General features: G+C 42.3%; 1 protein-coding gene across 4 annotated transcripts in view; it reads left to right on the forward strand.

The window, feature by feature from the left end:
- The window catches only part of DAZAP1 (DAZ associated protein 1), a 68132-nt gene that overhangs the window by 27087 nt on the left and 13334 nt on the right, over positions 1 to 27711 (forward strand). Inside the window, exons 3-12 of one of the 4 annotated variants that reach the window (XM_073686257.1) lie at positions 1720 to 1886; positions 4111 to 4176; positions 4712 to 4825; positions 4982 to 5030; positions 9179 to 9261; positions 12290 to 12443; positions 20605 to 20634; positions 20727 to 20870; positions 20966 to 21142; positions 21460 to 21521. In XM_073686257.1, coding sequence (XP_073542358.1) covers positions 1720 to 1886; positions 4111 to 4176; positions 4712 to 4825; positions 4982 to 5030; positions 9179 to 9261; positions 12290 to 12443; positions 20605 to 20634; positions 20727 to 20870; positions 20966 to 21142; positions 21460 to 21497 — 1022 coding nt within the window. In that variant the 3' untranslated portion in view covers positions 21498 to 21521. The remainder of the gene's footprint in view (positions 1 to 1719; positions 1887 to 4110; positions 4177 to 4711; positions 4826 to 4981; positions 5031 to 9178; positions 9262 to 12289; positions 12444 to 20604; positions 20635 to 20726; positions 20871 to 20965; positions 21143 to 21459; positions 21522 to 27711) is intronic. The other 3 variants (XM_073686258.1, XM_073686255.1, XM_073686256.1) reach the window with 3 other exon arrangements.

Below are 27711 nucleotides of genomic sequence, written 5' to 3' on the forward strand. Positions count from 1 at the left end.
CTGAGAGTTTCCATATTCTCTAAAAAATCAGAGGCTTGAGCAGAAGCCATAGTAGTGTAATGCTATTGTATTTGTTTCGAAAGGCGATCGGATGCAGAGTTTGACTGCATGCATAGAGTTGAAAGGTTATTCCTGTCTGATAAAACAATGGTACATTGGGTATATTGCTAAGATCACTTTATGGCAAATAGAAGTTTGACCTCCTAGGAACCCACTAACCCTGAGAATGAAGGAGTGGTAGTGCTGGTTTGGATTGTCCAAATTTCCTCTATTTAGTTAACCACTTAGAAAGGGGTACCTTACTCCGTAGCTTTGCAGGGGGCTGTAGCACTGTCCTGTTGCAGTGAATTGAATTGTGTGGCGTCTCCCTGTATACAACCATGTATGGCTAGGTGTGGTTTTATGGAGAAAACGTTGACACAGCGCTGCATCACCTTAATTTTCAGGATTGTTGAGGTCACGGAGGTAATGGCATATACTAGATATGTCTTCCCTTTTTCAGATTGGAATAACCCTTGAATTAATCTCCTGGCTGCAGCCATCACTAGCTGCCTGCCGTTTATTCATGGAATTCAGTGATAAGAGTGTAATAAATGTTTGGTCCCTCTGGTGCTTTATATGTGCAGTCAAGAGGTTATCCTTTTAAAGAGAATCTGTTATGACAATCACCCACCCCCCACCCCCACCCAACTACTTATTTTGTCATGTAGTCACTGAAAGGATGAGCCAATATATACTGTACTTTTGTTCATCGGCGCAGTAACTAAAAAAATCCACTTCAATCCATAATCAAATTAGGTTCAAATGCTTCCTGGCTCTATTCACTGCCTAGTGACCATCTTCTGCTTGACTGTCAGCTCACCTCCAGTCAGCTGCTAGTCAAGCAGAAGTGCTCCAATCATGCCCAGAGCACTTCAGCCTCCTCTGCATATGGTTTATAGTGACAAGTTTTATTAATGTATAAATTGGCTCCTCTTTCAAGGAGCTGCATGCAAATTTAAGTTAGGGTGAGGATGATCTTCATGACAAATATAAGCAGTTTGGAGAGGTTTGATTGTCATGACAGATTCCTTTTAAGGCTATGTTCACACATGTTGGGTTTTTAGCATCACAAATCTGCAGCAAAACCTAATCTCTGGCAGGAAATCGGCTGTCAAAAATGCAGATTTTGCTGTTTTTTTTTTTGTACTGTCCTTCTGTCTCGATTTATGCATGTACATAAAGTTCTGTGAAAAAAAAACCCCATTCTATTTTTCCATCAAAAACACTGATGCAAATTTTGGTGTGTTTTTTTTCACCACCCATTACTTCCCATGGGTGAAAAATGCTGAAAGTGACACGCTCTATTTTCCAAAGAACCAACCAAGGCACAAAATCCACAAAAAAAACACCCATGATTTGTGAACAGAGAATTCTGGTTTCTCATAGACTTTGCTGGTACTGCAAAACGCAGCTGAAAATTTGCATAAAAATCTGCAGCAAAAAAACACTGAAAAACCCAACATGTGTGACCATAGCCTTACTCTTTGCTGAGGAATAGGAGATCTATATTAGAAAGCGATGCTCAAACCGCTATAAAGGTCTATAGTGATCTTTCTAAGCATAATTGTTTAATGAGACATTTCTTTTTTCCCCTGGTGTTTAACATTTTGCTATAGACAACAACTGTGGCTGCTTTGTGAACCTCACACCTATTGTATATATTTGTACTTTCTACAGAGACCCTGCGAAGTTACTTTTCCCAGTATGGAGAAGTTGTCGACTGTGTGATAATGAAGGACAAAACAACAAATCAATCAAGAGGATTTGGTTTTGTAAAATTTAAAGATCCAAACTGTGTTGGCACAGTGCTGGCCAGTAGACCTCACACACTGGATGGCAGAAATGTAAGTATATTTTTTACCATGATCTGCTGTGGTACAAAAATGACAGCCTCAAAAATATTTTATGGTGTAACTTCATGATTAATTTTAAAGGGAAGCGATAATCAGAAAATAACCTATTGTTTATATCAGATTTTTTTGTTAAATCCCATATCACAATCTGTATTAAAAATAAAATATATAAATCTCGAATTTTCACACTGGCTGCTGGGGATTTTTTTTTAAATTCTAGCTTCCTATTCTTTCAGAGAACAACACAGTAATCGTTAGCCACAATGGTCAGACCCTCAACTCTGTCTTTTTGTATTGAAGCATGTGGTGAGCGTGTGCAATAGTCATAGTAGGAGTCTAAAAAGAAACAGTGGTGGCCAGTGTGAAAATTGTAGCATTACAAATGTGAAAATTGTCGGATTAGAAATTTTATTTTGCATTAAAGATTGTGATGTATATTGCCCACATTTAAAAAAATAAATAAATAAAGGAACAGGAAAACTTGATGTTGAACAATAGGTCATGGCTTTCCTTTAAGATGACCATATGCATGAGAAATGTATCTGCAGTTTATTGGTGGATCCAGATACATTTTGTGAGCTCTACTGATGTCTGTAGTGGTCATACACACAAAATAAGTGTGATCATCTTATTCCAATCTTATCTGCAATTGATCTCATATTTAGGCTGGGTGCCCACGTAGCGTTTTTCAAGCGCTTATGCTGCGGAATTTCCGCAGCGGAAACGCTTGTGAAACGCTAGGTAATCCGCACCCCATGGTCCCCAAGGGGATTCCGCATGTCCTATGCACATGCTGCGGATTTTTACGCAGCGTTTATGCTGCGTACAAAAATCCGCAGCATGTCATTTAATTTTGCGGAAGCGCAGCGGAACTCCCGCCATTGACTTGCATTGAAACGCATAGAAACCGCGACTGTACATTTGTACAAGCGGCTTCTATGCGTCTCTATGTGCGGATGGTACCCAGTTCTGGAGGAGAGGAGACTCTCATCCAGACCTGGGTACCATTGTACCTGTAAAAAAAGAATAAAATAACAAAGTTTATACTCACCTTTCCGAAGGCTTCTCTCTGAATGCCGGCATCGCTTGAGGACCTGCGGTGACGTCACAGTCATGTGACCGCAGGCCCTTCACCGCTCTGTCTCGCGATATGCCGGCAGCCGGGAACCAGACAGGAACGAGCGCTGCAGCCACGCCGGGGCCTCGGGGGTGAGTATAGCTTTGTTTTAATTTTTACGGTTCACACTATATAAATCCATGCCGTTTGCATGGATTTATACAGTGTGACCCAGTTGTCAAGCACTTTCCAAGTGATGCTATCGCCTGGAAAGCGCTTGTCAATCTGCATGCGGAAACGCATGTGAATCCGCTTGTATGTGCATGCGTTTTTCCTGCAGAAATCTGCATGTACAATCTGCATGCGTTTTTTCTGCCAGGGAGATGCAGAAATGCTGCAGAAATTTTCTGCTTCATTTCTGCATCGTGGGCACATAGCCTTATGGCTAGCTTTGCAGGCTGGAGCATAATTAGACTCTTGTGAACAAGTTACCTGACCAATATTTTAAGCTAGAAATTTGCATGTATACCTTGTATAAAGTCCTTTTCTATTTTTTTTTCTGTTCTTGTTGATGCACTGGCATTTAAAGGGAACTTGTCACCATGGTAATGCAGTCCAATCTGCAGGCACCAAATTATACAGCAGGGGGAGCTGAGTAGATTGATCTATAGGTTTGTGAAAAAAGATTCAGTATTTTCATTAAAACTCTGCTCTTTCTGGGATTTTCAGTCCTGTGAGCGGTGTCCTATCAGTGATTGACAGCCATCTCTGCATGCACACTTATACAAAGAAAGCTGCCACTGATAAGACGGCCCACTGGACTGAAAATCCCAGAAAAAGCAATCCAATTTTTACTGAATCTTTTCTCACAAAACTATATATCGATCTACGCTTCCTCTGGTCTATAACATGGTGCCTGCAGATTGGATGGCATTTTCATGGTGACAAGTTCCCTTTAAATTGTTAGAGAACATGTCACTCAATTCATGCTGCGTGAATCAGTCTGGCTGCATATGGTGAATGTCTTTCTCTGTAGTGCTCTGGTGTTTTAGAGAAAACATACTTTTGAAGAGCCAGCTGGGGACTATAGGAAGAAATGTGACAGGTACCCTTTAAGAAGTTAGTGTGTTTCTATTCATTGCATTGTCCTGTTTTTAGATTGATCCAAAGCCATGCACACCTCGTGGTATGCAACCCGAAAGGACCAGGCCAAGAGAAGGATGGGTAAGGATCTGTGATGTGACTGTTTGAATGGGTGAATAATTCCAGTGGGGGGCTTAGAAATGAATGGAAATCGTACCACACCTTTATGCATTATAAGATAATGATAGACATGATTTTAGTGTTTATGTGCTTGCTGTGTTGCTCTTGGGAAATGTGCACTGTTCTTTTCAGCTTTTGCATTACGCTGGAAAGGAACCCTCCGTATTCACAAGCCAAAGCCCTCCACCCCCCTTTCCCTCGTGCTGATTGACAGCTTTCTCCCTATAACTATACATAGGGATAAGTTTACATCAACAGCTGGATTTCAAAGATTGGTGGATTAAACCTCCAGTTTATGAACACCCTGGACTCCTGGGTTCAAGAGCACAACTTGCAACTGCTTTGTGCACCCTACAGAGGGCAGCATTAAGGTGGTGATGGTCCATTTAATTCCACATGTTGGTGAAATAAAGGATTCTTAAAGGGGATCATTATGCAAAATCTAGTTGTGGAGCTGAATATGGTATTGACCCTGAGTATGTCTTCCTTTGTACAGCAGCAGAAGAGCCCTAGAACTGAAAGCAATAAATCTAACAAGATATTTGTGGGTGGAATTCCACATAACTGTGGGGAAGCTGAACTGAGAGATTACTTCAAGCGTTTTGGAGTGGTAAGTCCAGCAATCCTTCAGAATGTTCTTGTGTAATGTATATGATCTGACGGAGGAGACAGACTTCTTTCTATATACCAGTTGGAACTTGCATTTTGCGCTGTTTCATAAATAATAAGTATATTATATAATTAAAGGGATTTATCTGGTTTCCAGGTCACGGAAGTTGTGATGATTTATGATGCAGAGAAGCAGAGGCCGAGAGGTAAATAAACACTGATCCTTCTTATTTTCCAATCTTTCATACTTCTCCTCATTTAGATGGCAAACAGTTTTCCGAGTGACCAAGCTTCACACATTACCTGTCTTCACTTCTTAGGGGTTAATGCTTGCTCCATATTGCATTGAAAATGTTTGTATTGTGGACAAACTGACAGCCTTTGTAAATTGAGCTTGAATATCTTAATATTGCTCCCTCCCAAAAAAGTAAAAAATCAGCAGCCTACTTTATTGTGCTGCATATTGGGTCATTTGCAAGCTGTGACGTTTGTGTCTCAGACATCTGACATGTTTCACTTTTACATGAACTGTATTTTTTTCAAACTGCCATTCTTACTTTTCCTTTGTTACACGTGTATGGTCCTACTGAAATAATGCCAGTGCACCAATCAGAATCTGGGGTGTTCTGTATTGGGTGCCAGATGCATTGTGTCCTGTTGTCCAATTCAGTGTTCCTCTCCAGAGCCCAGGTTACGTGCTGGTGCTGGCCACAGAACATCCATTACCTGCTTCATACATGCTGTCAAAATTGTTTGCCATCTGAATGTCCTACTATTCACCTAATCATTAAGACCATATATATATATATATATATAGTAGTGTTCCTTTCCATTTTAAGCTAAGGCATATTTTCTTTTTTTTTTCCCCCATTCCTCTTCATTTTAAGTTACTGTAAAGTATTGTTAAGTTGTTTGTTGTTTGACTGTGATTAATGTTTTCTCTCTAGCTTTCTTTTCTCTAGGTGTTTAAGCTCTATCACTCAGGTACAGGCCAGTCTAGTTAGATAAGCTGGGGGTGCTGCTGTACGTTTGGGGTGTAAACGAAGTGTCAGTACAATTTTTGTATGTTTAGGGATTTGTGTGCTGTTAAACTTTAGCTGTTTAATTCTGTGACTTTTAGACAGACCTTCCCCCCTCCTTTCACAATCTTTCCATTGGCCATACTAGCTGACATGTGAATTCTTCTAAGGCAAAGGTCATCAGATGAGTGAAAAATTGTGCAATTTTCATCTAGACAAACCATGTTTTTCATCCATGTGCAATCCGTATGGCATCCGTTTTTGAACGCATCAACAGTTGTTAAAATTTCCAAGAACAAATAGTTTTTTTTGTTAACCCCTTCATGACCTTAAGTTTATTTTTATGTCCACATAGCCATATGAAGGCTTGTTTTTTTGCTGGACAACTTGTACTTTTGAATGGCGCCATTAATTTTATCATGTGATGCACTGCAAAGTGTGAAAAAAAAAAAATTGCAAGTGCGTAAGTGGTGGGAAAAAAATTGTGTAAACAAAAAAAAGAAAACTTTTTTTTTTTTTTTTTTTTTTTTTTAATTCCGAGACCCGTAACGTTCTCAATTTTCAGGATCTGGGGCTTGGTGAGGGCTTATTTTTTTTGCTACCTGACGTTTTTACTGATCCCATTTTGGGAGAGATACGATGTTGTGATCGCATTTTATTGCAATGTTGTGGTGGCCAAAAAAACAAGTCTGGCGTTTCGATTCTTTCTCATTATCTCATCAGTAAACTCAGCCTTTTACTGATTGGATTAATTTATTTTTACATTTTGATAGATCGGACTTTTCTGAATGCAGAGATACCAAATGTTTTTTTTTTTTTTAACTTCATGTTTTTAAACCTTTTTTCTCATTTTACTTTGTTAGTTGCCTTAGGGGACATGAAGCTGCGGTCGTCTGATTGTGTGTACTTCACACAGCAGTGCATCAGCACTGCTATGTATAGCTAAGATCAGGATCTCCTATGAGGACCAGCTAAACGCTGGCTTTCACAAGGGTATCGTAATGAAAGGTACGGAGGTCTTTAGCAGACCCTTGGCTGTCATAGCAACCCATCGGTGCCCTGCAATCTTGTCACGGGTGTGCCAAAAGGTGCGTGGGATGATGCCCCTGCCGGCGTGTGTTAACTGGCACTGTCAGAGTGATAACGGAAATATGCGGTTCAGCTTGGGAGCCCGCATGAAAGGCAGGGGTACGACATATGACATAACTGTCATGAAGGGGTTAAATAAATACAATACAATGGAATGTATCTGTAAAATTCTGATGCTATACGGTTGATCTATTCAGGATCCCATTTTTTGGGACACCCATTGACTTGCATATTGAGACTAGTGCATGCTGCAGATTGTTCGAGAACATTTGGTTCATGGAAAAAAAGTCCTCAACAGTCGTTTAAATAACATTGGTCCAAGTGCTGTCAGTGTTTTCACAGACAGCACTTGAACCAGAAATACGATGGTGTGAATGTAGCATTAAAATGAACAAGTTTATTACATATTTGTGGACCTTAGAGAGGCTTCCTTCGCTTTTATACATTAGCAGACATCTTGAGTAGTAATTTTTTTCTATCCTTTTGCCCCTGCCTAGGTTGCCATAAGACTTCTTCCTTTATACTCTCACTAGCTATTGAACCTGTTCTACGCCTGGGTGGCGAGCATTTTTATTGCTATCAGACACCATTTTTTTTAAAGACACTATGTCTGCAAATTTACATATACAGTGGCTTCAATAAAATGGCGCCAGAAATCGCAGGATGCGCACGCTCTGACTCTGGCGCCATTTTATTGAAGCAATGTGCTACAACGTCAACTTAGCAGTGTTCAATCACCCGCCATAGGGATAATGGCGATGGCTGGTGCCTCCGCACTACTATGTTGACGTTGTAGTAGAATTCTTCAATAAAATGGTGCCGGAGTCAACACGTGCGCATCCTGCGATATCCAGCATCATTTTGTTTAAGACACTGTCTGAAAATTCACAGTGTCTTTAATAAAATGCCGCCGTAGTGTAGTATGCGCAAGCGCGGACTCCGGCGCCACACTGCTCAGGCACCGCCCATCCCGGCTTCAGACAGAAGGATGCGTATAGCATTATGCATAAGATGTAGGTTGAATGTCCATGAAGATATTACATCTAAAGTCAATTTTACACAGGCATCATACTGAATATGGGTCACCTCATCCGAACGAACATATTTCTAGTTCATTATGATGATCAGAGCTGTGTCAGGCCAAGATTTGTAATACAGAAACAAAAAGGTGCCCGTATTACAGTTGTGTTGGCGTTTTCTTTGTTTGCGTGAGAAGGTTTTTGCTTCTATACCAGTGTTAATGATCTACATGGGGATTATTTGCCCATCTACTGATACTTCATTTACACCTCAGTCGCCGTAGTGTGGGAAATGCAAACCTTTAGAATATTTTACAATTGTCGGCTGGATCTCAGCTTGGCCTGTATCTTTGTGTATTCATATAGCTTTCTCTCCAGTTTAGACTCTGGGCTTTTCCAACAGTGTTGGGAAAGCTTTGGTAGTCCTTAGCTGTTTATAGATATTGTATTTCTGTTTAACGCTTTAGAAATATGTATGGCTGCTGTCAGCACTAGCTGCAAAGCAAAATGCCACCAAGAAGGAAGCAGCAGGGTTGCAAGCAACTTCACAGAACAAATTAGTTTCTAAGTACACACTGATGCCATCAGTACCATTCACAAGATGACATGGGTGCTAATTAGGTACCTTACAAAATGATTTGTTTCTGGCTCCCATCCCCTGACATTTTGTTCAGCTTTGACTAGTGATTAGTGATGAGCGAGTATGTTTTGTTAACCCTTTCGCCTAGTATACTCGGGCGAGCACCGAGTATTTATAGCTGCTCGGTGATATGGTTGAATCCCTCCCTTGTGCATGATTTGCGACGGTTTGACAGTTTTATTACATGTGAGGAATGTGTAAGTAATAGACATTCCTCACATGTCATAAAGCTGTTAAACAGTTGCAAATCATGCACACGGGAGCGATTTAAACACATCACCGAGCAGCTGTAACTACTCGGAGCTCGGCCCGAGCATACTTGCCGAAAGGGTTAATAGAACATACTTGCTCAACACTACTAGTGATCTTTTACTGACATTTTATCCCTTTGTATCCAGATTAATGTCTTTCAGTGGTTAGATTAATTCTCCCACTTGTCTACAAGTTAGCCTGCTGTTTCACTCCGGCTGCAGTTGCTATACCCTGATCCTGCTGCTGAGGTCTTGGTTTTGCTCCTAATACTGTTCATCATCCTGTTTTGTGTCACAACACCCTGCTACCTTGATTCACTCTTCGTCGTTGGCTAGGTTTTGGATTTATAACTTTCGAGGACGAACAATCAGTGGACCAGGCTGTCAACATGCATTTTCACGACATCATGGGCAAAAAAGTGTGTAGTTGTAGTTTTATTTTACCTTAAGACAAAGCGAAGTCTTGGGAAGCAGTCAATGTCCTTGGCGAATTGATGTTTATATATTTTTTTTTATATATTTATTATATAGAGTTAGGGTGGTGGGTAATTTATAGTCCAGGTAGGAAGAGGGAATGTTTCATGTTAAAAAATTGGAAGGATGCTCAGTTAAATTCAGTGACTGTTGTATTCTTTTTGCTCCTAAGTCATGGAGCCCTCAAGGACATCTCTGCTGCCTAAGGTTTGGCTTGATGCCACTCCTTCTGAAGTCACGGGGCTTAAAATTCATTATGGAATGGGGACAGAAAGAGTATCATAATATGTATTTGGCCAATGGAAGACTTCACGAAGGATTGGATGCTGTTACTGTTTCATTACTGGGTCACTTACTGTGAATCTTTGGTACAAAAGCCATGTTCTCAGTAGTTTAACCATTCTGCAGTAAAGTGAACTGTTCATACTGTGTTGTCATGTCTGGGAGGTCTAGTTACATCACTAACATTAGGGGTTAGCTATAGTGGTGAAGGCTCATATGTAGGTTCCCCATCATTTATTCCGTGGCCCGAGAAGTCTGTGTAGGAGACGTGGCCGTTGTAGTTACAGCTAATAGTGCCACAATCAGGCTGAATGTTTACTAAATGGCACAAGATTAATTTCTTTAGAGAAATTTGGCGATTTGCAAGTTTTCCCACCTACAAAGAATGGAGAGGTCTGTTATTTTTGTCGTAGGTACACTTCAACTGTGAGAGACAGAATAAAAAAAAATAAAAATCACATTGTATGATTTTTACAAAATTAAATTGCATTTTATTGCATGAAATAAGTATTTGATCACCTACCAACCAGCATGAATTCTGGCTCTCAGACATGTTGGTTTTTCTTGAAGAAGCCCTCCTACTCTGCACTCATTACCTGTATTAATTGCACTTGTTTGAACTCATTACCTGTATAAAAGACACCTGTCCACATAATCAATCACACTCCAACCTCTCCACCATGGCCAAGACCAAATAGCTGTCTAAGGACACCAGGGACAAAATTGTAGACCCGCACAAGGCTGTGATGGGCTACAGGACAATAGACTAGCAGCTTGGTGAGAAGAGAACAACTGTTGGCACAATTATTAGAAAATGGAAGAAACTCAAGATGACTGTCAATCTTCTTCTGTCTGGGGCTTCATGCAAGATCTTGCTTCGTGCGGTAAGGATAATTCTGAGAAAGGTCAGGAATCAGCCCAGAACTACATGGGAAAACCTGGTCAATGACCTGAAGAGAGCTGGGATCACAGTCTCCAACATTACCGTTAGTAACACACTATGCCGTCATGGATTATAATCCTGCAGGGCAGGCAAGGTCCCCCTGCTCACACCAGAACATTTCCAGGCCGGTTTGACGACTGCACTGTATTGAAGGGAGGATAGATGAGGTCATATATCACGAGATTTTGGCCAACAATCTCCTTCCCTCAGTAAGAGCATTGAAGATGGGTTGTGGCGGGGTCTTCCAGCATGACAATGACCAGAAGCACACCGCCAGGGCAACTAAGCAGTGGCTCTGTAAGAAGCATTTCAAGGTCCTGGAGTGGCCTAGCCAGTCTCCAGACCTGAACCTAATAGAAAATCTTTGGAGGGAGCTGAAACTCAATGTTGCCCAGTGACAGACCCGAAACCTGAAAGATCTGGAGAAGATCTGTGTGGAGGAGTGGGCCAAAATCCCTGCTGCAGTGTGTGCAAACTTGGTCAAGAACTACAGGAAACGTCTGACCTCTGTGATTGCAAGCAAAGGTTTCTGTACCAAATATTATGTTTTTCTATAAAATGCAAATTAATTATGTAAAAATCATACAATGTGATTTTCTGTTTTTTTTATTTTTAGATTCTGTCTTTCAAAGTTGAAGTGTACGTACGATAAAAATTACAGACCTCTCAATTCTTTGTAGGTGGGCAAACTTGCAAAATCGGCAGCATATCAAATACTTATTTTTCCCCACTGTATAAAACTGGCTGAAAAATGGTAATTTTTATTGTTCAGACTGGCTGGTTGGTCCAATCATTTGATGGAGGTCACACTAGTTAGAATGAGGATAGAGAAGAAAACTTTTTCTGGGCCTCATTCATCCTCTTATATTCCATGCATGGATCGCTAGACAGTATGAATAATAGAGGACAGTAAATGAAAATTCAGGATGGAATTTTTTTTCCTTTTGTATATAGTTGTCTAATATAAGGGAAAACGTTAAAGACTTTATGTAATGCAGTTTCCAGCTGCTGATTACTTTTTATGATTGTCTTGTATACAGTAATTTATATCTATAGTATATATGTAGCACACAATAGTCCAAATAGAAGATGTTGACAGGACTCCAATCTACTTACAAAAAAAAAAATGTGGGTGAGGCCCAAGCAATGAAGTGTTACTTGTGTGATGTAACTTAACAACACAGTATGAAGATTATGCTTCTTATTGACCAAACTGTCCATTTTGTATTACTTGCATGTTTTGTTTACTTTTTTGTTAGATATAGTGTAAGATTCTCTTACCACATCCATTCCCTCTGACATTATTTGCGAGTTAATTAAATTGAGATTCTTAAAGCGTTAGCCTGGGGAAGGTAAGTCTTTATCTTCCATTAGCTATTTTTGACGCAGCCAATCAGCAGCCTCCCTAGCAATATCCCAGCCCCATGAGATTCTCTGATGTGAGGAGAGCCCAGACTACTATTCACATGAAGCCAAGTCCAGTCCCGACACGTCCCTACAGTCCGGATGAGAGCGTTGTTTTCTTTTTAGAGCTATAGTAATAATCCCTAGTTTTCCACCTAGAGTAAGATATATAATTGCTTTATACTGTGTATGTTAAGCTTCTCAGAGACCCATATAGAGTCCTTTAATATAAGTTAAATTAAGTATTAGAATGCTAAGCTTATAAGTATAATTTTGGGTGTAGTGGGTGGGGAGTGGGCAGTAACCATTGAACTATTTTCTGACCAGTCTCTGTCTTTGTTTAGGTGGAAGTAAAACGCGCTGAACCCCGTGATAGCAAAAGCCAAACTCTTGGATCTGCAGGTTCTAACCAGTGGGGAGGTAGAGGAATGCAAAGTGCAGCTAATGGGTGGACGGGCCAGCCTCCTGCCACATGGCCACAGAGCTACAGTCCACAAGGTGAGACCGATTATTATGTGGAAATTAATGTTGAAATCCTAAAGGGAGTGGGCAATTTGAGATGTGTATCATGAATCCACCAGCTCTTTTGCAGAATGTTTACAAAAAAAATACAAAAAATATTATTTTACTGCCAGAGATGGCATGGTAAAGTGCGCTCTGCAATCACCAGCAATCCTGCCGGCTATGAATAGAGGATAGGTGTGCATTCTCAACCTTCACTCCATTGACATAGTGCTCTGTACAGCTCATTTTGATTAGGAGTTCTCAGCAGTCAGACACATCCAGAGATCAGTAAGTTACTACCTATCTTTTCGATAAACTTGGTCCAAACTCTTTAATCCCTTCCCGACATATGACGTATAGTTCCATCATGTCGGGTCCCTGATTTTTGATGCAGGCTTTCACACCGAGTCTGCATCTTTCCCAACCGATGATGGCTGAATTATTCAGCTATCTGCCTCGAACAGCCGCAGGTTGACCAGCGCTCCGCTCTTGGCTGTTAAAATGTTAAATGCCGCAGTCAGTATCTGATACAATGTGCTGGTCGTGTCATTCCACGCTTACATCGGCGCCCGTGACTTGATTGCGTGGCGCCGATAGGTTGCCATGACAGCCGGTGGTCTACTGAAGACCTCTGTGCTTGTGATGACGGCTCTTTTTTGAAAGTCATTGTTTAGCTGGCTTTCATGGGAGACCGTGATTTTCACTATACATAGCAGTGCTAATGCACTGCTTTGTGCTGTACAAGCTAGGGCTGTGGAGTCTGAATCTGTGTCCATTTTGGTGGAGTCAGTCTGTATAAAATGAACCGACTCCAATCCCTTAAATATATAATAAATTGGGTACAGTAGTTCATTACAGTTCGTGGGGAATATTTTTCCATAAGAATTTGGGAAAGTTATGAAATGTCCTATAAATGTCTGTCCTATTCCTGATCTAAGGGTCTAGACTTTTAGCTGAGATGAATCTGCGCTACAGTAAATGTATCACTTAAACATGAGCCGTGTATGAGGGAGTCAGAGTCATGGAAATTGAGGAGTCCGGAGGTCAGTTTTACTGTACAGTGATCATGGTAGATAAAAAAAAATTGTGGAATTGCACTTGTTATGCGCTTTCAACGCACTTGGAATTCTTTCCCCGCTTTCCAGTGCATCACATGATAAAATGAATGATGTCATTCAAAAGAACAATTCGTCCTGAAAAACAAAAGTTATGGCTCTTGGAAGAAGGGGAGGAAAATAACGAAAATTAAAAAATGAAATAGCCTTAATCCTTTCACGCCAAGGTCATTGTACACATCATCTTTTTCAGGCTGCCAAAACCATCCGTTTTATAAGTCGAAGGCGGAAAGCCTTTTATTTGGCATATTAGTAAATCTGAAGCTTGTGGGGTTTTTTTGTTTTTGCATTCTTTTGGCCATCTTCTGAACTGTCATATTCCAGACTCTTTTTTTTTTTTTTTTTTTTTTTGTACTCCATATAATGTCCGATGCATACGGCCATAGATTCTCATCCGAGAGGATCCAGCAGATTATACAAATTACACTCGAATGAGAGAGAATAGGAGCACACTATGAAGATGGAGAGCAAAACTTCTCCATCTCCATTGTGTCAGTGCTCGGAAATCGGACTGCACTCGTATTATCTGAGTGCACTCGTATTATCTGAGTGCAATCTGATAATTTCCACACACTCATTGACTTGCATGGCAGTTTTTGAAGCAAAAATGCTGACAAAATGGTCAAAAAGGCTCAAAGGCTCCCGAACATCTTTTGAGCCTTCCCTTTGACTTTATAGTATAGTTCAGGACACATTTTAAATGTTTGGCATCTTTGGAAATCTGAAGCAGTTAGTATGCCTAAGGCTGCGTTCCCACGATGCGGATTTAATGAGTTTCCGCGGCGCCATTTCTTCCGCAAAAATGCTCAAGTTGTCTGCCATGTTTTTCTGTCACCCATGACGGCACAACGAGAGAGGGGATCTGCCCTTCAAGGACAGGAAGCCTTCAAGATAAAAAAGGGTGATGCCTCTCTCCGCCTCAGTGGTTTCCTGTCCTTGATGGAGGACCTTTCTTCTCGTCGGCGGCGACAGCAGCAAGTTCAAGCTTACCGGGGCTGGTCGGTGGTGGCCGAGCACAGTCTCTGCTGCAGCCCGTCCCGTGCTTACTGGAAGCGCCACGGGGGGCGCCGACATATGGTCTCCCCGCGTGCGGGCGTGGGTTTGCGGCACCTACACAGCATGGTAGCCGGCAAACCCCCGCGTCCCGGAAGTGACAAAACCGGAAGTCGCGCCCCGATGACGCACGCCGGGATCTCTGACCACCGGATGTAATTTTCGGGGGAGGTACCGGAAGCTGCGGGGACGGGAAGATCTTCTCTACCTTTTGAACACACAGGGATGCTGAAGGGCCCACTGGACCGAAAGGTAGACACCTTCCTTAAGGGTACTTGGGAGTCATCAGCAGGGGCATTGAAACCAGCCATAGCAGCAACCTGTACCGCAAGATCCCTTATGGTTTGGTTAGACAGGTTAGAAGACCAGGTTATGAACGAGTCACAGGACTCCATTCTGGCCTCTCTACCTGTATTGAAAGGAGCAGCGGCCTTCTTATCGGACGCCTCTGCGGATTCTGCCAGATTAGCAGCAAGATCTGCAGCCCTGTCTAATGCTGGCCGTAGAGCAGTCTGGCTGAAATGTTGCCCGGGGGACATACAAACGAAGGGAAAGCTATGTTCTCTTCCGTGTGAAGGAGATTTTCTTTTCGGTGCCTCTCTTGACACAATTCTGGAGAAAGCAGGTGACAACAAAAAAGGATTTGCTAAATCTTCCTGCTCAACTTTTAAGCAGTCCTTTCGGAGGAAGAAATTTGGCCGCAGAAGGACGTCCACAGAACAATCTAGATGGGAGGATCGTTCCAGGAAAGGGAAAGGGTTTTTGTTCGGCGGGCCCTCCCAGGATAGTCGCAAACCGCCAAAATGACTCTATCCCAGGTGGGAGGGAGACTCTCTCTCTTCCTTCCAGCCTGGCAAAGGATCTCTTCCTTCCAGCCTGGCAAAGGATCTCTTCCTTCCAGCCTGGCAAAGGATCTCTTCCTACCAGCCTGGCAAAGGATCTCTTCCTACCAGCCTGGCAAAGGATCTCTTCCTACCAGCCTGGCAAAGGATCTCTTCCTTCCAGCAAGTGGATCCTCAATTTAGTAAAATCAGGTTTAAAACTGGAATTTCTGAGGAACCCACCAGAGAAATTTATCCCGACTGCCTTAAGATCCTCTACCAGAACAGCGGGCACTGGAGGAAGAGATTTCAGGTCTCCTGCAAAAGAACGTCTTGCTGGAGGGAGGTATCACCACAACAAGAAAGAAAGAGGGTTCTATTCCCCCTTGTTCCTTATAAAGAAGCCGGACAATTCATACAGAGTCATCCTCAACTTGAAAGGCCTAAACAAATTCCTGAACATTCCATCATTCAAGATGGAAACAATAAAATCAACGATAAGCCTTCTATTCCCTGGCTGCTACATGGCAGTGTTGGACCTAAAGGATGCTTATTACCATGTGCCAATCCATCACGACTTTCAAAAATACCTCAGAGTAGCCGTAACTGTACAGGGAGTCGTCAAGCACTTCCAGTACAGAGCTCTTCCCTTCGGCCTAGCAGTAGCGCCCCGCATATTCACAATACTTATAGCGGAGGTTACGGCTCATCTCAGGGAGGAGAACAGATTGATCATTCCGTACCTGGACGACTTCCTAATAGTGGGTAAAACTTACGATCACTGCCTGGCCCAAGTGGATCAGGTGTGCACCATCTTAAAAAACTTAGGATGGTGTTTAAACCTAGAAAAATCAAAACTGATCCCGCATACAACTCAGATCTTTTTAAGCCTTACTCTGGATTCGGTTCGACAGGAATGCCGCCTGCCCGAGCAGAAAAGAGAAAATAAAAAATTTAGTCTCGACAGCCATAACAGACCCAGTAATGACTCTCAGGGTGGCCATGTATCTGTTGAGATCCCTCACCTCCTGCATCCCAGCGGTATGCTGTGCCCAATTTCATTCAAGAGAATTGCAATGGGACGTCCTAAAGAACGAAATCATCCTCAGGGGACATCTGGAGGGCAGGTTAACACTCCCACAAGATGTAATTCAGTCTCTGTATTGGTGGTTAAAGACCAACACATTCCAGACAGGCGTCCCCTGGGTTCCCCAATTTACCAGAGTGATTACTTCGGATGCCAGCCCCAGGGGGTGGGGGGCGCACCTAGACAACCGCCCGATACAGGGGACTTGGTCAGAGGAGGAGAGTCTGGAGTCTTCCAACATGTGGAAACTACGAGCAGTAGAGAAGGCACTAATAAGCTTCTTACCCCTTCTACGAGGGCATCACATATAAACTCTGTCCGACAACCAGGTCACGGTGGCATATGTAAACCACCAGGGGGGAACTCGCTCAAAATCGCTAATGCAGATTGCGGGGAGGATATTTTCTCTAGTGGAAGGAAAAGTTCTCTCTTTAAAGGCCCTTCATATCAGAGGAGAGGACAACACGAAGGCAGACTTTCTAAGTCGCAGGCCATTATTGCTGGGAGAATGGACTCTAAATCACTCAGTCCTCCACCAGCTAGTGGCCATGTGGGGGTCTCCAGAGGTCAACCTGTTTGCGACCCGTCAGAACAGCAAGTTAAAAAAGTTCTGCTCCCTGAATCCCACGGAAAACCCTTTAGTAGTAGACTCCTTCCAGTGCAGATGGGATTTCAGTCTGTCCTATGCCTTTCCCCCAACGTGCCTAATTCCAGTAGTGTTGAGGAAGATCCGGGAGGATCAGGCTCGAGTGGTCCTCATAGCCCCCTTCTGGCCCAAGAGACCATGGTTCTTTTGGCTAAGGAGCATGTCAGTCACGAACCCCTGGATTCTTCCAGAGATTCCGGACCTTTTTGCTCAAGGTTCTATATTCCATCCTCAGGTGAAAGGATTGCACTTAGCGGCCTGGAACTTGAGGTCGTTGCTAGAGGGTCGGGGTTTTCTCATCGAATCTAGGTAGTAGGAAACCAATCACTGCTAAAATTTACAGTAGAGTCTGGAAGAAGTTCGTCATCTCAGGGATTCTCCCTGGCGGGGGGGTTCCCATAACGGCCATTTTGGAATTTCTTCTAAAAGGGCTGGAGAAAGGCGTAGCAGTTAGCACCTTAAAGGTCCAAATCTCTGCCTTAGGGGCCTTGTGTAGTTATAATCTGGCCGGTAACAAATGGATTTCCAGGTTCATGAGGGCATGCAGTAGAGCCAATCCAGCCCCTATAATAAGGGTCCCTTCTTGGGATTTAAACTTAACGCGTTTAGGACGAACAGGTTCTCCCTTTGAGCCCCTTAGCTCAGGGTCCATAAAATCACTCGCCCTATATCAATACTTCAGGTGGCCTTAACATCAGCACGGAGGGTTAGTGAGTTACAGGCTTTGTCTGCAGATCCACCTTTTACCTTAGCGCTAGACGATAGGGTAGTTTTGAGACCAGACCCTGCTTTCCTTCCTAAAATTGTTTCTAAATTTCATATGTCTCAGGAAATAGGCCTACCTTCCTTCTGTCCTGAACCAAACTGATGGCCCACTGTCTGCTCGCGGTGGTGTAAAAGGACCTTCCATGACGTCATTTAGTTATGTGACAGGTCACATGACCGCTTACGTCGAAGGTCGCGTGACTTGTCACATGACTGATGTCATGGAAGGTCCTTTTTAGAGCACCGCGAGCCGCCGAAGACACCGGACACACCGTTCAGGACTCTGGGGGCCATCGGAAGGTGAGTATGTTTTGTTTTTTTTTTTGTTTGTTTTGTTTTTTTACTATTGATGCTGCATTTGCAGCATTTTAACTTGGTCTCGCAACATAAATCAATGCCGGTTGCATGGATTTATATAGTGTGACCAAGTTGACAAGCATTTTCCAAGTGATGCTAAAATCGATTGGAAAAGCACTTGACAACCCGCATGCGAAATCACATGTTCAAAACGCTTCACAAACGCTTCTACCTGGCAGAAAAAATGCATGTAAAATCCACATGCGTTTTTTTCTGCCAGGGAGATGCAGAAACGCTCCGCAGCATTTATGCATCGTGGGCACTTAGCCTAAAAGTCTGAGCTTAAGCACAGCAAGTTATTTTTACATAGAAATTAATATGTTAATTTTTTTTGAACGCTTAGTTAGCACTTTTTCTGGCAGGCTTCGGATTGAACCTGCTCCAAACCCGCCTGAAAAAGAGAAAAATCAGGTGACCATATCCTTTTAAGGCGTTTTCTGGGCTCTCACTGTCACTATTTCCCTGTATTCCCATGCCGTGTGAGTGGAAAAGTGACCAAGTATGCAATCGTGCTGACATTTCTTAGTTTGAAAAAACATTTTTATATTTGTTTTTCTCCTTCGGGAATTTTCTCCAGCAAGTGCTGAATTTTACCAATGTACTTTAAAAATAAAGTTCCACTTTATCAACCCTTCTGCAATATGCCACAATAAAGCCATCGGCTTTGCGATGCCACATTTAGCATGTGACCATATTGCATAATCACTTTTTTAGCATTGTGCGCATCATGGTAACTATAGGGGCATTAGGAGTTATGGAATCGGCCTAATTCATAATCATGTGATAGCATTGTCCTCGAACCTGTCTCCAGGATTTACACTCATAAACCATTGTCTCACTACCTTGACTTATTTAAAAAGATCTCTCTAAAGCGTTAAACCTCACATACACATTAGCGCAGGGGTGGGGAACCTGAGGCCCGAGGACCATTTACAGCCCTCGATGACCCTTTTTCCAGCCCCCAAGGCAGATTCCTGGGGACCACTGTGCTTGGACTGGCAGCTGTTTTGATGGCCACCAGCTTTTTAATTTCTTGCTCTGTGAGCACATGAACGCAGCATTCACTACTGAACGCTGAGGCGTGTGCAATGAAAGATTATGTCCTGACACCAGTGCCAGCGTCAAGACTGACTCTTCGGGTGGAGTTGGCGCACAATTTGTACGGCCCCCTAAGGATGGCACAAATGGCCGTTGGCAGAAAGAAGGTTCCTCATCCCTGCATTAGGGGAATGTCGGCCGAACCTGCCAATATCATTGGTTTCAACCGGCAGTCGTGTATTGGAGCCCTAGACAATTTATTGTTGGGGAAAATATCGATCTGGCACGTCTGATTTCGGCCTGCCAATCACATTTTTCTCCCAGAGACCAGCCGATGCCAGACATGTCTGGCGGTGGCTTTCTCTGAGAACACAGGAGCCAATTTTAACTTTAAAGGGAACCTGTCGCATTCCTATCTACTATCTACACTGCCTCCATTGCTTTGGTCTTGTAACCAAGGGGGTCTTGTAACCCCCTTGCAACCAATTAAAAAGATTATTATTATTATAGCGCCAACATATTCCCCAGCACTTTACAATTCAGACAATATCGGCACTGTCCCCATTGGGGCTCACAATCTACATTCCCTGTCAGTACCACAGAAGATATTTACATTTGCTTTAATGTATTAAAGAGGTATTCCCACCTCCAAGATCCTATCTAATATATAGTAGGTGTAATAATATCAGGGGTCCTAGGTTCAAATCTCACCAACATTTGCAAGGAGTTTGTATGTTCTCCCCGTGTTTGCGTGGGTTTCCTCAAGGTTCTCCGGTTTCCTCCCACATTCCAAAGACCTGCTGATAGGGAATTTAGATCGAGAGCCCCGATGGCGACAGTGATGATAATGTCTGTAAAGCGCTGTGGAAATAATGGCGCTATATATGTGAGTAAAATAAATAAATATTTGCAATTACCTCCAGTTAGAAATGTAGTGTAGTTTATCTGATTTGCTCTTTCCTCATGTGCAGGACCTTAGGGTATTCATGGTTACGACCACTGATATAGTGAGTAATTTAGTTAGTTGCTAGTGGTTGTAACCATGGATACCTAAGGTCCTGCAATGCCTGCACATGAGGAAAGACATCGCAAATCAGGAAAACTATACTACATTTCTAATTAAAGGTATTTGCTAATGTTATTACACCAACTACATATTGGGATAGGATCTTGGAGATGGGAATAACCCTTTTAAATCCCTGTTCTTTGTTTCTGCTACAGTTTATAATTGTTTATTTCTTGGCCTAACATTCTTAAACCATTTTCTCTTTAGGTATGTGGATGCCAGCTGGACAGACAATTGGTAAGTAACTGGACGTATGTCTTTGTAGTTACTCTATCACTCGGGGGCAATTCACTTCAATCTCTCCTACCTTTTGGTTCTTCCTAATGCAGTCTTCTCCACAGGCGGGTATGGTCCTCCTGCAGGCCGGGGTGCTGCTCCCCCACCTCCATCTTTCCCCTTCCTAGTGTCAACACCACAAGGAGGATTTCCTGCACAAGGCTTTCCACCGGGATATGCAACACCTCCTCCTTTTGGTAAGATATAGTTTAATTTTATCCTATATCGTTCAGGCTCTTCTAATAGAACTAACCCCGAGCTATCCCTATATATTTTTGATGTGTTATTGCAGGCTATGGCTATGGCCCACCCCCTCCCCCTCCTGATCAGTTCGTCCCTTCAGGAGTTCCAGCACCACCTGGTACTCCAGGAGCAGCGCCACTGGCGTACCCTCCACCACCAGGGCAATCAGCTCAGGATCCCAGTAAACCCCTTGGTGGTCAGCAAGACTTTGCTTTTAGCCAGTTTGGTAAGTGGTGTCCTTGTGCTAGTTTTATCCCACTATATGTCATTTGAGGGAGGCTGGGTGGGTTTCAAAGTTTCTTGAAAAATGTCCCACTGACCTACTGACTGTGTTGAATGTCTTTGCAAAAGTATTAGTAATCTCCTTGCATCTTCATGTAAAACTGAGACTCCCATGTCCCACCCAAACTTCAGAGTGGACCTCTGTCTGACCTTGCCATGCACAAAAAGCCTATTACCTGGCTGGGCGGGATGTCAGGTTGGGGTTGTAGTGCATGCCTTAACCCTCCCACTTAAAAAGCCTGAAGAAATCACTCTTTCCAGGAAATGCCTGCTTTGTGAAATTGTCCGAGTGGATTTGAGCTCACTATGAAGGACATAAAAAGGTAAGAAATGGTAGGTAGCGTTGGATCCTCCAGCTCAATTTTGGAGGCCCGTGGGATGCACATGCATGGAAAAAATAGCCTTCCCTAGAACAGATCTGTTTAATGGGTTCCAGTCAGTTTTTGGTATTGACATTTTTGGACATGCACAATGATGCCCCTTCTCATATTATTCATTCATTCATTTTATTTTTATAAAATCCGAACTACATTACTTTCATGACATTTTTAAGTTTAGGTTCAATTTAAAATGACTTCTAACCAATGGCTGCTAACACTTTTACTTGATAGTTTATATAAATTTTGTCTCTTGCTCAGATGTCAAGTTAACTGTGTTCTGCTTACTGCACAGCAGTGTTAACTGCCACATCAGGGATATTTAAACTGAACCTACACTTTAAAGAGAATGTTACTTGCTCAGAAAATTGAGTTAAACACCTTGTACAAATCCCTGTGCTCACCTGATTTTGCTTCTTTGTTTCCCATTTTGTTCTGCGTCGCTCCATTACAGTTATTACTTTTGGAGCACAATATGTGAAATCTCTGCTTGTAGTGCAACTAAGCATTTCTTCAGAGTTTTCTCTGGAAGCGCACTGTCACACCTCCCTCCCAGACGCTGCTAATCAGAACTCGGCAGTGTGTGAGACTGCTAGACTGCAAAATGAGTTTCTTACCTATGATTGGCAGTGTCTGGGAGGGAGTGGTGTAAAGCACGCCTCTAGAAAAGACTGTGAAGAAATGCCCAGTTGGACTACAAGCAGAGATGTCGTGTATGGTGTTCCAAAGCTATTAATGTGAATATCTTTGCAATGGAGAAACACCTTCTAAAGCTGTAAAAAGCTGCAGAATTATGGGGGAAACTCCGGGATTTTTAGAAAGGTATTTAAATCACTATTGATTTATTTTTATTTTTTTAGCAAGTCTTTTAAAGGGAATCTGCCATCCCCAACTGGAATTGAACTACTTAGACCTTTTCATATAGTGGTACAGTAGATTTTAGTAAATTTGTTTTATAGAAAAAAACATTTTATTAGATATGTAAATGAAAGGGCTCTGACACACCATTGGCGTTGCTAAAGACTCAATGCACCTTTCCGCCCCCTCGAGTATAATACTCCCCTCATGGTTTTTCTACAGAACTAATTTACTGAAATATACACTACCACTTTGATTATTTTAGTGGCTAAGTCCCCTATATAAATGTCTAAATAGATCAGTTTGGGAGGGAGGGATGACAGGTTCACATGAAATGAACCAGTATGCATTGTGATTATAGTAAATTTATTCATTTGTTTCCATCCCAGATCTGAATAATCCTTTAATTTATCCATGGATGGTGATTATATGTGAATATATATTGTGTATATACGTGTGTGTGTGTGTGTGTCTATATGTACAACAAATAGTCAATGAGATTGATACCAGTTATCTTTTGTGCTCATATACTAGATTTTAACTGTTTTGCGTGTTTAAATGTAATTCTCTAAGGTTGGCTATACACACGAGCAAGCTGGTGTTATTTATAGGAGGAGAGGAGTAAGCTGGCAACTGGTGGCCGCTTATCTTCCTGAGACCAGTACAAATGTTCAGTTAAAAGGGTTGTCCACTACTTGGACAACCCCTTCTCATTCCTAATGTTTAGCCTTGTTAAAATAACACCTATCCTCACCTTTGGTGCCGACGCCATTCCAGCGGAGTCAACCCTCGCGTTCCTGGGGCTCACGTGAGGTTGTTTTGTCACGTGAACCTTTCGCCCAATCAACGCTGGCGTCACTGTCCCTGCCTTCGGACAAATCTACCATCAAGAGGAAATCTGAGAGATGCCGCAGCCCTGACTTCCTGTTGATCTTTAATACGTTCGAAGGCGGGGAAAGTGACGCCGATGCTGATTGGGTGCCAAGTTCATGTGACATAACCTCACATGAGCCCTGGGAACGCAAGTGCCGACACGGCTGGAACTGCACCAGCATCGGGGCGAGTATAGGTGTTTTCATTTTAACGGGGCCAAAGGTGAGGAATGAGAAGGTGTTGTCCTAATAGTGGACAACACCTTTTTAACCCCTTAGTGACCACCAATACGACTTAAAACTGACCTGAGAGATGAGTGAAAATGCAGCAGCTGTCAGCTGTACACTATAGCTGACACCTTGCTGCATCAGCCACTGTCTGTTTTGACACCAACCGTGGCCGTTTAACCCCTTAGATGCTTCTGTAAAAAGTAACTACTGCATCTAGATGGTCAACAAAGTGTGGGGGCTCCCTCTTTAACCCCATCTGCACCTTGAGATCATGATTGTGTGGTCCTGCTGCATGCCATGGCAATTCATGGCCAAGTAATAATGGTCTTACTGTCTGCCAGCTGTAGAGACCTGTTCAGAAGTTAGCAACATTTTAGGTGGTATAAATAACATTTTTGATTCCGGTCATGTTACTTTGCATTAATTCCTGAAAAGCACCTGAAGGGTTAATAAACTACCTGAAACCAGTTTTGAATATGTTGAGGGGTACTGATTTTAAAATGGTATCACTTTGGATGGTTTTCCAATATATGTCCCCCAAAGTCACTTCAAAACTGAATAGGTCCCTAAAAAAATAACTTTTGTAAATTTCCTTGAAAAAATGAAAAATGACGGGTATTATTTTAAAGCTTCTAACATCCCAACAAAATAAAACATCATTTTACAAATGGTGCTGCTGTAAAGCCGACATGAAGTAAATGTTATATATTAAGTTGAAACATTCCAGAGTTATTGCTACAAAGTGACCCGTCAGATTTGAACAATTTGGCCTGGTCACTAAGGGGTTAAAATAACATTTGCCCAATCATTATCTACCCTGTCAATTTAGCAATGAGGAAGAATTCCATCCGACATACACATTAGATACTTTTCAATAGATACTCCCACTTTTCAACTGATATACAAAGTATAACCCCTTTTTCTCGGCTGCAAAACTAAGGCTGAGTTCACACGATGCGTATTTCATGCGTTTCCGCGGCGATTTTGCAGTTGCGTAAACGCCACGGAAACGCATGAAAAACGCATGGTAGAAGGGCAGCAATGTTCCCCAATTGAAATCCGCATGTGCTGTGCCCATGATGCGGATTTTTCCGCAGCGTTTATGCTGCGCTCAAAAATCCGCAGCATGTCATTTAATTTTGCGGAAACGCGTCGTTTTCACCGCCATTGACTTGCATTAGAACGCGCCAATTCCGCAAGACTGCATCTGTACTTGCGTAATTGGTGCGTTCTAATGTGCGGATGGTACCTGGGTGTGGAGGAGAGGAGAGTCTCATCCACACCCAGGTACCATTAAAAAAGCTGTAAAAACAAGAATAAAATAAAAAATATATATATACTTACCATCTGTCGGCCCGCGCACTGCTCCTGCTTGCTTCCCGGCACTTGCAGTGAGTTGTAGGACCTGCGGTGACGTCAGTTGTAGGACCTGCGGTGACGTGACGCTGACGTCGGCGGGTCTTTCAATTCAAAGTTGCCGGCAGCCGGGAGAACGGAGTGAGCAGGACAGCGCGGGCCATCGGAGGTAAGTATATACATTCTCTCGGGTCACACTATATAAATCCATGCTGTTTGCATGGATTTATATAGTGTGACCTAGTTGTCAAGCACTTTCCAGGTGATGCTAAAATCGCCTGGAAAGCGCTTGTCAATCTGCATGCGGAAACGCATGTATTCTGCAGGGAAAACGCATGCACAATATGCATGCGTTTTTTCTGCCAGGGAGATGCAGAAATGATGCAGAAATTTTCTGCTTCATTTCTGCATCGTGTGCACATAGCCTTAAACAAACTGATTTTCCCAACCTCACCGGGTCCAGCTCTGTCTTTTCGGAAGTCTCCCTATGTCTTATTGTCTGCAATGGCACAAGCAACTCTGAGACCCTTTTTTTTTTTCATTATTTTTGATATGGGAAAAAAGGTTTGATCCGAATTTTAGTCTCCTTTGGAACTTGAACCTGCTCTTGTCTGATCGCGTATACTATATATGGCAATATTTTTTTTAGTATTACTGTATATAGTGAAAATCACTGTCTTCCAGAAAATTCTGCCTTTTGGCTGTGCTTCACAGGAATGTCAGACCCCTTGCTGATATGGTGGTAACTAATCAGTGCCTTGCAGTCATGTCACACGGGGCCTGATGGGATGCGCACTCGGAACCACTTCATTTAAATGCTACTGTCAGAGATTGATTTAAATGATTAACTGCAGCAATTGGAGCTCGTGTGGTATTAAAAACATGCTGGCTATGTATCATAGCCGGTAGCTACTGCTTGTGGAGAGAGCTCAGCTCCTGAGTCCCCTCCACACAGTGACCCTACATTTACATTATATTGCGTTAAAGAGGTACTATTAACAAGTGGAAGTCTTCATCAAGTTAATTGAAACCTAAATATAAAATCATTCCTGAATTAATACATTTAAGAGACGTAAAACCTTAATTTAGTCATACTAAAGTCCTACTTTACAAGGAGACTAAATAGATGGGCTCTCCACTATTTCACTATTCTGACAGCTCTGAGACTTCCTGCTTCGGACCTGGGAAATATCGAAAACTGGGAGTGCGCAGCATGTAAATACAGGAGAGAGACCTTTGTCGCTGTCAATCTTTGATGGATGTAATTATGTAACAAGAGATGCAAAATGGATCTCATTGTATTCTAGTGCAGCAGGGGAAGGCTAGAAAAAAAAAGTAACTGAGGTGAATCATGCCACAGATTTCTCAGTGTATTGTGGCTGTTTGAGTCTCTTACTACGTACTGTACATAGATTAACCGTTTGCAGGCAGCCAATTGCTTCTTTCGCATTATAACTCTTTAGCTGCAGCTCTGTCCTCTTGTAGATTAACCCTTCCCGACATGCACCGTATATGTACGTCACAAGTCTGAAGTGGGTGTATGGAGCGGGCTCACGGGATGAGCCTGCTCCATACTCTGCAGGTGATGGCTGTGTTACAGCTAGGTCATGCCTCAAACAATCGTGGGGGAGGAAGAGCTCTGCCTGTGATTTTTAACCTGTTAAATGCTGCTGTCAAACTCTTGACAGCGGCATTTAACATGAACTGGCTTGGGGGCACATAATTTCATGCGCCCATGACGTGATCACAAGTCGCCGATGGGTTTCTATGACTGGGTCTGTAGAAGATCTCCGTGCCTGTGGCTGGGTTTCAAAGGAGGCCATGATTTCTGCTATATACAGCAATGCTGTGACATCGCTCTATATAACTCAAGACGAACACAGCTTCAAGTCCTCTAAATGGACTATTAAGAACAAAAAAAAGGAAAAAAATAAGTTAAAATCACCCCTCTTTTCCCCCATAAAAGAGATATTAAAAAAAATACACACATAGTATCACTGCGTTCACAAAAGTCCAATTTTATCAAAATATAAAAATAATTAACTCGATCGGTAAACACCATAAACATAAAAAAAAATCAAGGAAGCCTAAATTAGGTATTTTTGGACCCTACAATTCCACTACAAAATGCTGTAACAAGCGAGAAAAACGTCACATCTGTCCCCAAATGGTGTCAAAAGAAACTGTCTCGCCCCTGGGTCTCGAAAAATGACAGCCCCCCCCCCCCCAATTTTTTTTTTTTTGCCAACTTCTGATTTTTTTTTTCCAGCAGTAAAAAAAAACTGGACATGTTTAGTATCGCTGTATTTATACTGATGAGCAGAATCCTATTGCTTGTTCATTCTTACGACAAAATATACACCATAAAATCAAATCACAAATGTCAGAGTTGTATTTTTTTTCACAATTTCCCCCCACTTGGAATTTTTTGCCCCAGTTTCCAGTACACTGTGTAAAATGAATGATGTCATTCAAAAGTACAGCTCGTCCTGCAAAAAGACTCCCTCATATGTCTATGTGGACAGAAAAATAGTTATGCTTCTGGGAAGGAGGGGAGGAAAAAATAAAAACACAAAAATGGAAATTGGCCATGTCCATAGCATGTTAATCATTAAGAACTAACTGCATCGTCCTTTGTGAGCTGCTTAAAGAAGCACTCCCATCAAAGATTTTATCAGTATATTGCAATCATCTTAAAATCCATAGCTCTGTGTACTTACAATTGCACATTTTTTCTTTTCCACCCAGCTAATTATTCTTTTATCTGCTAATATGTAGAAACAGGAAGTCTCTTGTCCCTGCATTTATCATTCCCCTCT

Source organism: Phyllobates terribilis, unplaced genomic scaffold (genome assembly GCF_046119375.1).
Source record: "Phyllobates terribilis strain yellow unplaced genomic scaffold, ASM4611937v1 Scaffold_1__5_contigs__length_1240528914, whole genome shotgun sequence".
Taxonomy (NCBI): Eukaryota; Metazoa; Chordata; class Amphibia; order Anura; family Dendrobatidae; genus Phyllobates; species Phyllobates terribilis.